The following is a 13,524-nucleotide window of genomic DNA, read 5'->3' on the forward strand; positions in this document are numbered from 1 at the left end:
ATAAAATATGTACAATAATACAGTGATTCTTTAAAAAAATAGGGGGAGGGGAAAGAGGAGTAAATTTGGCAATTTCTAACTTTCCTAAGAATTTAAAAATCATTAGATTCTTCAGGCTGCTGTTCCAGATAAGAGAGAAATATTTGTAATGAAGTTCCAGAAACATTTTTCACTTGGATTATTCACTCAGAAGATTATGAACTATTGTTAGTTCTGGCGAATGTGTGATCCAATTGCAGGTGTTTTGAATTTTAAAACTGTCTGTTGCCATATAGCACCAAAAATGAATGTTGAGAGTACTATGTTGCCGTGGTAACTTGGTTAGAAAGACTTTCAAGTAACTAAAATGAAACCAATATTTCTGGGTGCCCTAAAATTAGGAAAGAACCTTGGTGAGAAATAAGACATAGACTTTGTTACACATTTCTCTTTTAGGTATTGGGGAGACATTGAGTACTCCTTTAAATACATTTCACTTCTTTCTTTTAGTGTAGGGCTTATCACTGCAGCATTTATTTATGTGCAGCTTCAGCAACATACACAAATGATTTTGCATTTTATTAACTTGCCCTTTTTGTTGCTGAAAACTGCAACTTAAGCTGGGACTTCTTGAGCAAATTTATTTGCAGCAAAGCTAAAGAAGCTAATTGTGTTTGGGAGCATCTTAAACAACTTCCCCTTTTCCTGTTGTGCCATTTGGATGTCAGTGGAGCCAAACTTCTCAGGCAGGGAGGCTTCCCTTGCCATGATTTGTTGTAGATGGAAGTGAGACATAGCTGTTACCTGGGACTTGTTTCAACAGTTCTTTCACTAGGCTCAATGTGAGCAAGTATATGGTAATCTGTTGACAGTACTGCACTTASATGTGTTAAAAGAGATTCTGTTCTGAGGCAGGATTTGTATGATGCGTTCTTGATACTTTTTTTTCAATTGTCATTTGTCAGCCTAGTCATATCTAGTGATACCTTCTGTCAGATGAGATCTGTAGCCTTGAAAGCAAGGGAAGAACTAAGAAGTGAAGATGTAAGAAGCTCAGAACTACCTTCTTTCCTTTCATTCATCAAGTGATAGGATGACAATTCATATTGCTTTGAGTGTTTTCATYTTACAGGAGTTGTTCATCTGTTTGTGTTGAAGCAATTGTTGAGGGAGACTTAAGACACTGTATTCTAAAGCAGATTCATTCATGTCTGTAAAATTACAGAACTTTATTTAGAACWAATAACTTAAAACTGTAAATGAAAAATTATTTCAATTATGTCCTGGCCATGAAGTTTTGTTTGTCTGTTTTTTGTTTGTTTGGTTTGTTTTTTTTCTGTTTTTTTTTTTGTTTTGTTTTTGTGTTTTTTGTTTTTTTGGTGGGAGACAGAATAGGGGAACACTCAATGTGCAYGTGTGTTCATATAACATTATGGATTTTTCATAATGCTACGCACTTGAACTGATTACTGCTTTTTATTTGATGAGGACAGATGCAGAATCCTCCAYTGAAGAGAACAGGATCATTTATCTATTCTACTTACTTGCACAGGAACTAGGACTAGACTGTGAGCTGGCAGAAGCAGATAAAGGAACTCCAGTCTGTTATCCMGTGCTGGTTGTTTAAAGGTTTAGTACTCTGTTTAAGTGCATTATTGAGTCAGGACCAAGATGTTTAGGACCTCATGGGCTGAAGCCCAAGCAGAACAGTCATATGTGCTTCAGACTTCTTGGAGGAAAGAAGACATGRCCATCTATTTATTGGCCTTCCTGCCTTTTGGAAACGGGCTTGCTGCGTAAGTAAACTCTAAATAACTTTTAGCTTGAAAATCAAACACATGCTGTGTYTTGCAGATACTTTTATGTACAATACTAGCTATTATATATGGTAACATAAGAAAATATTTTAGATTTCATCTCAAACATACGCAGAATATCCAATATTTCACCATTTTGAACAGAAGATACCAAACCAGTCCAGAGCAGAAAAATGCTAATACTTATTTTTTTTCCACTTAATCCATTGGATTAATCTTTTGAAGATTTTTTTTTGAAGTACAGTTGATGCTGTATTTGAGAGTAGACACGTACCTTTCTTGATACATCTACAAATATTTAGTCACACTTTCCTATATTTTTTAGAGTTGGCTGAAGGCTAGCTTAGTTTGGAGACATGTTCCCTGAACAAACCTCAAAACAATTTTCAAAAGTAGCCAAGTATAACATTTTATTRTAATGTAATGTTCCTCTGAGAAATTTGCTGCTGTTGTCTTCAAAATGAAAAGGCAAATACCTTTTGATTGTTCATATGAATTTCTATGTAACGTGAGCCTATACACCAAGCATGAAGAATGCTATGGATGAAAAAATAGTAGCTATTGCCATCACAGATCTGAGGCTCTTTCCAAAGTGTTTAAATTTTTTGACTCGGTAACAAGTTTTCTTTCCTTATTCTCTTTTGTTTCTTTCTTTGATCTACAAATTCTGTGGGAACAGTGAAACTTTTTTTTTCTTCCATCTGAATGTGAGGAAGAAAAACTTCACTGTGAGGGTGACAGAGCAGTGGAACAGGCTGCCCAGGGAGGCTGTGGAGTCTCCTTCTCTGGAGATCTTTAAAACCCACCTGGATGCCRCCCTGTGCTCTAGGTGTCCTTGCTGGAGCAGGAGGGTTGGACTAGATGATCCCTAGAGGTCCCTTCCAACCTCAACCATTCTGTGATTTTGTGTAAAAACAACTTTCTTGGGGAGGGAGGAAGAGGGAGAGGGAAGGAGACAGAGGGAGAGGGAGAAAAATAGAGATCAAAAAGATGAATTAAATCMTGTGTTGGTTTTTGTACAGCAATACTGTCCCTTTTCCATGTTTGAATACTGAAACCATTGCGAAACTTCTGAGGATTGAAGTTTTTGTTAGGTTATCACGTTGATTTTCCTTTYTGGAGTTTTGTTAGCCAGTAAGGACAAATAAAATGCTACAACTTAAATTTTTCCAAAATATAACTGGAATCATCTATMGTTTGATTTGCTTTAGGAATGAGCATATGTAAGATATGTGTTTTCTTCAAATTTTTGCAAATACAGATAAAAAATGAACYATCTCCCCAGTTCATTGACAAATTTCCTCATTTCCTGTGCACCTTATCAAAAAAATGTTTGATTAATTTGTTAGAACTGTTGCGAAACTGTAACATCTCTTTTCGTGTGCCCTTCACACCTGTGAGTGATTAATTTGCTTTACTCAGATTTCTGAATTTATCACTAGCTTTTGTAAAATGTTTTCATCTTACCTGAGGAAAAGACAATATATGATTTGTCCCAGAGGATCTAATGAATGCAGGGAGGCTAGTTCATATTCTAACTCTATTGTCCTTTGTTGCTTTTGTTTAAAAAGTAGCTTCATTTCAAGTTTTAAGCACATATATCAGAATTTTCCAAAGGTAGAAATTATTTTCACCATAGATACTGAATGAGACATCAGTTCTTTTATTATGATTAAAGTTTCTGCAATATCTTTAAGAAGCCAAGGAAAGGTTTGGTTCTAGACAAGGAAGAAGTTAGAACTAAGTTCAGGGCTATCTCCTGAAGGCAGTTTTCCAGGTCGTAGAACTACCTTTTCATTTGAGAAACACCATCATTTTTCTTTGTACTATGTCAGATACACCTAGCCATCTAGATCAGGGCTTTCTTTTTGTTGCCAGGTACTGTTATTACTAACAGTGAATAGCAGCTGTGAGAATTCCCAGCTGAGTGCCAAGTTACTGTTTTAATATGACTTGTGGTACAGTTAAGGCTTTCCTGGTTTAATCCTCTTAGAGAAACTTGCACTCCAGGGGCGAAGAGGCAAAATGAGGAACAAAGTCTAGTTCTTTCCTAACCATTAATTTTTTTGTTACCCCTGCTGTTGTTTGCATTTCACTTTGATATGGCCTGTATGCAGTTCGCTGGTGTACCTATTTTGGGGAGCACCCACTATAGTGTGGAAGCYATGGGAGCAATGAAAGTCTCTCTTTGAGATGTTTATCGGCGTGATTTTTCGTTGTTTTGTTTTTATTTGGGATCTGTAATAACAGAAATTTTACTTATGGTAGCAGTAGGAAGAATAGAGTGATTTTCGTGTGATTTCTAAAGATAACGTTTGAAACCTGCTGATGTGTATTTTAGACTGATGTATGTTAATACCTAGGTTTCTTTTAGTGAAAAAGAATCTATTTTTGAAGACTTTGGATGGAATAACTTATGCATAATCTATAGGATAAGTCATTATCAGTTTATCCTGCTGCTTAACCTTGCTTAAAATTTGATAGTAGTGCAGTTGCTTGCTGGATGGCTTTTTTCTGTCAAATTAAGCAATATGCTCAAGAAAGGAATTCATCTTTATTGCAGAGTTCAAATGTTTCTTTCTCCTACCTGATTCCTGAATTTCCAGCAATTCTGGAATGTGCAACTATTGATACAGAAATCATATGGCTGGAGAGCTGCTGTATCATCACTGTACAGTGCTGTATCATCATATGGCTGTAATTATTCCTTTGAGTTTACTACCACCTATAGAAAGATTAAAAATGCTTATTGCCAAGTCTGAAAGTAGGTTAAGTCTGACCTTGTCCTAAAATGGCAACTGTTTTAAGGTTCATTGTGAAAATTCCTTTTTATTTCTTGGACATTTATAACAGATGTATATATCATTTGATATGAGAAAATATTTATTATTTTTAAAAGTCCACAACCTATTTTTTTGGCTGGGGGTGGGGNTTTTTTTTTTTTTTTTTTTTTGGATAGAAGTATATTTTACTTTTTAACCTAAGGAATTGATAGCTTAATGAGTCCTATGAGCCACACCGGTTGTCTAATAGCTATTTTTCAGGAATCCTGGAAAAGAGCAGACCTCTTTTTGATTTCTGTCCCGGAAAACTGACTGCTTTCTTGAGAACTTAATGAGTACTTCCAAGAACACAGTTGATGCATATTGTCCCGTGTGAAAGAAGTGACTGTGGATTACATAAAGTGATAGGCCTGGYCTGCCAAAGAGCAAATACCTTCCCTCATTCCTGCTGTCATCTGTCCACAGAGCTTTCATTGGCTGGCAGCTCTAGAGGCTGGATCCTGGCTCACTTGGGCCCCAGAAACATGCTGTGTCTGCATTAATATGTCTATAAAAAATACATTGCAAAATATTTTGGAGGATAAGTTAAATATACTTGGTGTTTGGTTATGAATTATTTTAATTGAAACATGTTTGTAGCTCGTGGATGTTTTTAATAGCTTTTTTAAAAAATACACTAAAACTCCCTTATAAGAAGTCATACATGTGTTGAAATGCCAAACTATATACTTACAGTGATGTAAAGTAGGAGGCTATTTTTCTTCAAAATAGATTAGAAAACTTGTAGTAATTTTACTCATCTTATGAAATGCAGTACTTTTGTGCTCTGAATAAAGGTAATGTAGGGAAGAAATGTTCTATGGAATTAAACCTTAACTTCTGATCTTCTGATATGTTCATCCACTCTTCTAGCTCTTCTTTCTAAAAATATGCGCTTAAATGGTTTTCATGTATGAAGTACCAGAGTTGGCAATGCTGACATGGTTGGATGTGTGTAGCTCCATCCAACTGTGTTGTCAGACTTCTGTATGTGCTCTGGAAAAAGCMTGTCAGTTGTAATAAAGTCGTGAGGTTTAAACAGGTCTGCTGTCACACAGACATGGCAATAAGCTCTGACCTGTTTTGTATGTTGTTACTGCTTTTGACTGGAATGAAAATGCTTATGGGTCCATCTAACAAGCATAAGCTTTTAGAGTTCCTTATTTTTCCTAGCAGGGTTGAAGTATTGACTCTTGCTTTTCAGACTTAAACAGGAAACTGCTTCTCAGTATTAATTGTTCTTGGCCTAAATCTTCCCACTTTTCCTTTTCTCTCTGGTGGTGCCAATAACTCCAGCCCCTTTCCTGCCTCTAGCAGGTGCAGTGCTAGGCAGGCACCTTTCTTTGCTTGGCCTCACCAGAAGCCTTTCTAGAGGCCTTCACACCAGCCTCTTCACTCCAGCTGAGAAATTGTTTAGCTCCCTGACTTAGCAGTGTTCAGCACTGGTCAGGGCTTAAATAGTCGACTGTGGAGGTTATAAGCTGGCCTTCCCCCCGCTGCTTAATAAGTGTTACTTTCTCACCTTGATGGTGACTCTGCATGGGATAAATACTAAAAGGGCTGTTCTCACTGAAGTATATTCCAAAAGAAAAATTTTGAGAATTTACCAAAACTGGAAATTCCCTTCCATGGGCTCTGATGAATGCTCTGTCTTCTGCCAAGCTTCTTGGAGACTGTAGATAATGATATTCCTGGTAGAAYTGCATTAAAAAACAGTGCTAGGTGCTTGGGCATAGATGCAATTAATTTGATGTGGAGTGTCTAAGAAATTAGATATGATAGAAATTTGATGTGTAATAAAGTATTTCCATGAGACTGATGAGTCTTTGGAGCCTTATCTATATTGTAGCAATTCCTATTCCAACTTCAACTTCTAAATATGATTTGTTTTTTAAACAAGAGTAGTCAGATATATTTCTATTGCAAGTWACTGGGGTCACAAGTCAGTTGTGGTAATGCTCCACACTTTTTAGCCATCAGGTCAACCCTGATGGAATTTCATGGCAAAAGTTTCTGGGAAGTTTTTTGATTATGCCATTTGTTTTCAGATAGGCATTTTATTTGGGTTTTTTTTTTTTTTTGATTGTGGGAAGAGAAATGAGAGAAAATGAAACTATCATTTTCAAGTGTTTTAACACTGTCATTTGAAATATATTTTGGTTGGAGCAAAGGACTGAAAGTGGACAGTAAAAATGAATGTAGCAAGAAGGAAATCCTTCTTGTCAAAAACCAAAGTGAAGTCAGACACACAGAACCTGAGAAGTCAAAATCTGTTTATGTAGTTAAATAATATTTAGCTTGAGGTGTCTTCCCATACGTATTAAGTGCTTCATAATTAAAATATTTTCTATGCAATATGTAACATTTACTAATGGGAAAGTACTAATCCGTTTTAAATGAAGGTGGAAGGTGAGCTTGTTCAAATCTTTAGCCCGATGTAGTTCTAAGAATAATATTAAAGTAGTCAGGATTGTCTTTTYTATTTCGACCTCAGACACATTTTTAGATTGTTAGTTGTTCTTTGTCCGATGCTTATGGAAACGGCATGATTTTTATATGAAATGTGACTTAACCTACGATTTGGGTTAGCACAGGAATGAACTCTATTTTCAAGATTTTTTTTTAAGCTAATTTACAAAAATCTTGTCATTGTAACAGATATACATGAAAACATGAATCAAGAAAAGCAAGTTGCATGATGTTTTCTCTCTTTTTGACAGGTTGTGAAGATGAGAAAAGATGTGAAGAAGGTCAGGGTCTTGACTATTCGCCGACTAACCAGACACATTGGGAAATTGAAGTTGAAAAAGTCAGTTTTTAATATTGGTGTTCTCGTTTGTGTTTTAATGACTATGTTAATTATTTGTGGAAAAAAAAATGGACAGACTAGTAACCACTAGAAGAGTGGTTACTCTTCTAATTCAACACTAATTTCAATGTGTGCATATTGCCTTGTAAACAAAAATGTGAAATAATCAAGATATTTAAAGTTTTAGCCTGCCCTGTTTTTTTTTTTTTTTTAAAAAAAAAGTCCAGTTGGAGCTTTTAGGTGGTTATGCTGTTGAAAATAAGGCATGTAACTCTTTCCTAACTCTAGCAGTCTGCAAGATTCTGCAGCAGAAACATTTTTTTGTTTGCCTAGATACACAATTTATATTTCTTCTTACAATAAGTTTTTTAAATCAAGATTTTACAAGTTCTTTTTCTAAAGCTAACTGACCCAGAACAATTTTTGAACTTGCCACTGAAGACAACAAAAGAGTTGTGTGTTGCTGTGTTCAAAGTGTGAATGAGCATACTGCTCGCCCATCTCCCTCCTTTCCAAACACATACGCACAATTTTAGCCAATTGTGTAAAACAAGAAACAGATCAAATTGTCTTGTATATCTAAAAATTACAGATTTTAGAATTTAGTAATATCTGAGGTTAGGGTCTTGTATCAGTAGAATTTTTAATAGGAGAAGCATAAGATGATGATCACTTAAAAATATTGCATGTAACACTCCTGTGGTTCTGTGTTTTACTTATAATTTTCCCATGTGGTAATACTGTCAACAAAAAGACTTTTTAATAAACAGATTTCACTTACAGGGGTTCAGAAGACTTAGTATTGAAGAATCAAAAAAGAGCAGAGAGACTGATAGAAGAAATCCATGCTATGAAGGTAATACCATATATAAATGTTTAAATGTAGTTTATTTTAGAAACAAAAACTCTGTTTTGTGGAAATATGTTATTGAAACTTGCCTGAACTGTTTCCAAGGTCAGCTTGGTCATTTCTGTAACATTAATGGAAAACTCTGACTATTTGCATATCTACACATTCATTTGTTGTGTCTGTCAAGAAATTAGTCTAGTTATTGGCAATCTCAAAGTTTGTGTGGTGCTACAAGCATCCTACTTTTAACTTTAAAGTGCTTTAGCTCCTGCAATTTAAGCTGCAGGAGACTTGCAATGATTAGAGCTGGACTTCTTAACCTTCAGACTTGCTGTTAATTTATACAGTTTTCATATTTTATCACCAAAGCATTGACTAGTATGTCATAATGTGTGTGTGTGTGTGTATATATATATATTTAATGCTCTGTCACTTCATGTTAATCATCTCAGTTTTAACAGATCCTTAATACTATGTATATTGAAAAAAAAGTGTGAAATCCCTCCTAGAATTTGAATACAGAATTATAAGCAGAAGAAACTGTTGAGCTTAACTGCTAAGTAACTGTATTAAGTGACTCGTTTGTTTTGTTGAAAACCTTAGTTTGTTTAGGATTTGGATTGTGTGTTGTGTTTGGGGATTTTTTTGTTTTGTTTTTGCATAGTACTTGCAAAACAAGATAGTCTCAACAGAACAACTGTACTTAAATTAAGCTTTAGGAAAAGAAAAGTGGCAGCACTGTAGTAGTACAAAGTGATAGGCAAGATAGAAGACTCTCAAGGAGAGACATACGGCTTTTTTGGCCAGCTGCAGTATGCTTGTATCGTTAGGTATCACAAACCATAGTTTGTGTGCTTCTGTCTTTTTCATGTCATTTAAAATGTCTGCTGGAATATAAGGCTAAACTATGGGTACTCTGAAAGAATTGCATGTTGAGCAACCAAGCGTGTTGCAGTTGTTAACAAAATAGCACTAAATTCACTAAGCAAAATAGCACGAAGATGTTTTTATGTGGGCATTTCTGAGAGGATTTTGCTGCAAGATTGGTGTCAATGGGATTGTGTTATTCAGTTACCTGACCTAATCTTAGGTTTTTAAAAATGTCAGTTGTGCGGTCTTTTGGTTTTCTATGTAGTTAAAGGAGAGAAGAAGAAGTAGTCTCCAGAGGAAAATGACAATGTTAGGTGGGCTGAAGCACCTCCCTGTTTCTATGAACTGGGGAGTGTAGTGTAAGAATATAACTGAGGTGCTGAAAAGTAGGAGGCTGGTTCTCATATCAACAGTATGACTGACTCCTTTTGGCAGAAAATCTTTCACTGTGAGATTGTCATTTGATTAAGTGGAGTCACATGCAGAATTAAAGGAAAACATCAGTTACTAATAGTGATTCATTGATGCTACATAAATTTAATGAGTTGAGAACTTAAGTGTTAATTCTGAGAGTCATTGTTAAATGAGGTTAGATGTGTAATCTAGATAGCTAGAGGCAAATTCAAATTTTCTTTGAAATTGTTTATAAAAAGAGGAGTCTTAAAAGTGAGCGAGTGAGAGCATATGCTGACTTTTCAAGCAAACAGCTATTTAGATGATCTCAGTTGCCTATGAAATCGTTCCATGAACAAAAAGGCACTTTGCTAGCTCTACAATGTGTTTCATAGTCAAAAGAAAAATTCTTATGTGCTTGCAATGGCCTGTCAAATGCTATTCTTAGGAAGATGGAGATACTTGCAATCTATGTTTTTCTTACTACTGAAAAAAATATCTACAGGAAGAAGAGCAGGTGGAAAATAAAGTTTTTGGCAAATTTCTTTACACATAAATTCTTTCTAGTACTTTTCAACTTGAAAGACTTCAGTACAGTTGTCAACAGTGGTAAAACAGGAAAAGGAAAGTTCTACTTAAGCTACAGTTTCTTTATGGAAAACAGGAACCAGTTGCCCTGCATGCCAAATTATATTCCTGAAGATCAGGAGTGATGAAAGGTTGAGCAGGCTTTTTGTGTTAGTTAAGGAAAATGATTGCTGGAATTTGGGACAGGCAAGTGCTTGAGAGGAACAAATAAATTTATTTGTGGATGTGGATAATAAGTATTAAGCTGYTTATTGCAGTCATGTTCTGTAACTTAGTAGATATAAAGTTAAGAGATACTTCTTTGACACTGCCTATCAGGGTCTCTCTGCTTGATTTCAGGCCAAGTATTACATGTAAGCTCTTCTCTGTATTACCTTGCCACATTTCAGCTCGCATGTGTGAAAATGTGAACTTAATATAAAAAGAGGTGTTGAAGGTAGGGTATGCTACTCTAATACCACATTTCTTTTATTCTCTATTCCGTTATTAACTGCTAACGGTATGTAGTTTTAAATTGTGAATAGTCTAATAGCTGATTAAATGAGACTGCAGGTCACTGGATACTTGCTTACCTAGAAGGGTAAATGAATGCAGGCAGGATGAATGATTCATCCGAATGGCCCCTAGAGATGTGGAATATGACTCGCGCAAATACATGTATTTCCCTTTGCGAATTACGTTTCCTTTATGAACCTCCTCTCATAGCTTTCTTTATCCACTAAAGCATAAAGCTTCCAATTCCAGTGCTGATATACTTCTCACCCTGCAAAATCAGTGTGTTATCCACTGGCTTTGCTGCACTCACACTGTCACGAGGCTTGAGGAGTACAGTAACTTCTAAGTCCAGAGAAGCTGCCCACACCAATTACTCCAGCTAATATGGCTTGCAGTCGGAAAATGAGTGTTGTTCCAGGATCTCTATACTTTTTATTTAAAATGTTGCTGCTTATAGCTTTATTTTTTTAGTGAACAAAGCCACAAGTATATACACTTTGTGAAAATCCTASAGAAGAAGTAGTACTTTTTTTGAGTTTTCCTCACAGTTGGTAGGCAACATACTTTCTAAAAAAAATGATTTCTTTTTTCTTTTTCCAAACAGACAGACCCAGACCACCTTTTTTCTACCACATGTTTGAAAAAAGATTTTTTAGGAAATGCTAGCACAGGCAGGTACCTATTTGGAAGGACTTCTGTACTGATGCCCTTGGAAGGCCCAAGAGGAGGGCTATCTTTTGCAAGAGGTTTATTTCAAGATTTAGGAGTCGAGTGGAATTCTGTGATTTTTTTGATAGCTTTCTGTTAATCAAGTTTACAGAGAGGAGGGAAAAAAAGGGGTAGAGTTAGGGAGCTGTTGCATCTCTGTATTCAACTGCCTTTAAGCTAAGAAACCTTTTCACTTGCTTTGTTTGTTTACTTAGAGTATCTGTTTCTTGGTAACACAAAGTGTCTTCTGTCTACTGGCTGCTGCTTTTTGGAACTTCTATCTTTTATCCCGAGTAACAAACTTATTGCCTGATGGGTGTTTTTAAAGGTTGATTCCGACTTGGTAGGACTGATCACAGCCAATTTTCCTTCAAAATTGGGCAAAGATGAATTTTCATTTGGAAGTTCTTTTTTTTAATAATTACGTATGCTTTCATGATATTCTTTAAATGAAGAAATTAATGAATGTGCAAGTTAGTTACAAGTGAATACAAAGAGAATTCAGATTTCCCATGAAGCAAACCCGCATATTTTGTCTTCTGAATATAGTAGCTTTATCTATTACAGCAATTCTGAATATTTATGCAGTAGGATATTTTTCCATCCCTTTTTTTCCTGTTTTTTCATTAACATCCTAGTTTGGTCCATTATTGATTCCCATCTAGTATAACGGGGAGGAGAAAGTGCTTGCTGGCATCTGATCATAGGTTGGTATACTTCTTTCTTCTCTGGGAGTGGATCAAGATACTTCTAACAGTTTCACTGTCAATAGGATGATAGATGATCATTTTTCARGGTAAATATTGTCAGGGAAATTTGTTGTCTGGTTTATAATGACATTTAATATTTGATTCTTGTGGGCTTTTGTTATTARAGCTAGAGATTTAAGAAAAGTTAATAGGCAAACACAGCTAATACTGTCTCRAGCACAACAATCAGAAATAAACATTGTGGGAAGTGAGAGCAGTTAAAAATTCCAGCTACGTGGATGCAGGAACTGGGTTAATTGTTTGCAGGAGTTATCAAAGCTGTTGGAATTGAGCACTGTTTTCTGAGTTCTTCAGCATTTGTTGTTGTTGTTTTTTAATTGTTTTGTTTTTTTTGAAAACCATATAAAATATGGCAATTGGTGAAAGATGAGGGGGGAAGAAAAAATACAATGATCCTTCCTAGGCTTTGTGCTGTSATTTTGCTTGTCTGAAACAGACAATTGTGTGCTTGCAGGAATTGTTTTTAATGTTTATCAGATGTGATCCTGTGTTAATGGATTAATTATCCGTTGTAAAATAATTCATTTTTAATTTCAGAATTGAAATAGCACAGTTTTAAATCTACAGAAACAGTTAACAGAGCTCGAGCACATGCAAATTACTCCTAGTGCAAATGTGTAATTGCTTTCAAATCATGACAATAAAGTTTTGCTTCATAATGAAATTTACTTAAGTGAAATGTCACTTATCCTCGTCTGGCAAACACTCCTGTATGCTTATTGATTAGAAGTGAATCATAACTAGTGAATCTAGCTTTTTCCTAGAACACCAGTGTTCTGATGTTGCAGAGCTGAAATATATTAAAAGTATATGCATGAGATAGATGACTGTAAGAAGTCCTTTCTCTGCTAGTGAGGTCTGACACTTTTCACGGGGTCGCAGCAAGGAAGCTTTGGAAGATCTCCAGAGAAGGAGACTCCAGCACCTTGCCAYGCAGCCTCTTCCAGGGCTCTGTCACCCTCACAGGTGTGAGGAAGAAGTTCTTTCTTACATGGAGATGGAACTGATGTTACAGTTTGTACTCATTGTCCCTTGTCCTGTCCCTGGCCACCACCAAGAAGAGCTTGGCCCCATCCTCCCTACGTTCTTCCTTCAGGTATTCATAAATATTACTCAGATCTCCTCTCAGCCTTCTCTTTTCCAGGCTAAACAGGCCCAACTCACTCGATATTTCCTCATACGAGACATGTTCCACTCCATCATGTTTGTTGTTCTCTGCTGGACCCTCTCTAGGAGCTCCACATCCCTCTTGTCCTGGGGACCCCAATACTCCAGGTGAGGCCTCCCCAGAGCTAAGCAGAGGGGCAGGATCCCCTCTCTCCACCTGCTGCCAACATCCTCCTGATGCAGCCAGGATCCCATTGGCCTTCTTGGCCATGAGGGCACTGCTGCCTCATGGTTAACTTGGTGTCAACCAGGACTC

At 36.2% G+C, this 13,524-nt stretch overlaps 1 protein-coding gene across 1 annotated transcript in view; it reads left to right on the forward strand.

Moving 5' to 3' along the window:
• Positions 1-13,524, forward strand: part of SRFBP1 (serum response factor binding protein 1) — a 58,114-nt gene that overhangs the window by 15,619 nt on the left and 28,971 nt on the right. Inside the window, exons 2-3 of the mRNA XM_026046609.1 lie at positions 7,339-7,427; positions 8,211-8,283. Of these exons, the coding sequence (XP_025902394.1) occupies positions 7,339-7,427; positions 8,211-8,283 (162 nt within the window). The remainder of the gene's footprint in view (positions 1-7,338; positions 7,428-8,210; positions 8,284-13,524) is intronic.

Source organism: Nothoprocta perdicaria, unplaced genomic scaffold (assembly GCF_003342845.1).
Source record: "Nothoprocta perdicaria isolate Ctin4 unplaced genomic scaffold, notPer1 scaffold_45, whole genome shotgun sequence".
In the NCBI taxonomy this organism is placed as follows: Eukaryota; Metazoa; Chordata; class Aves; order Tinamiformes; family Tinamidae; genus Nothoprocta; species Nothoprocta perdicaria.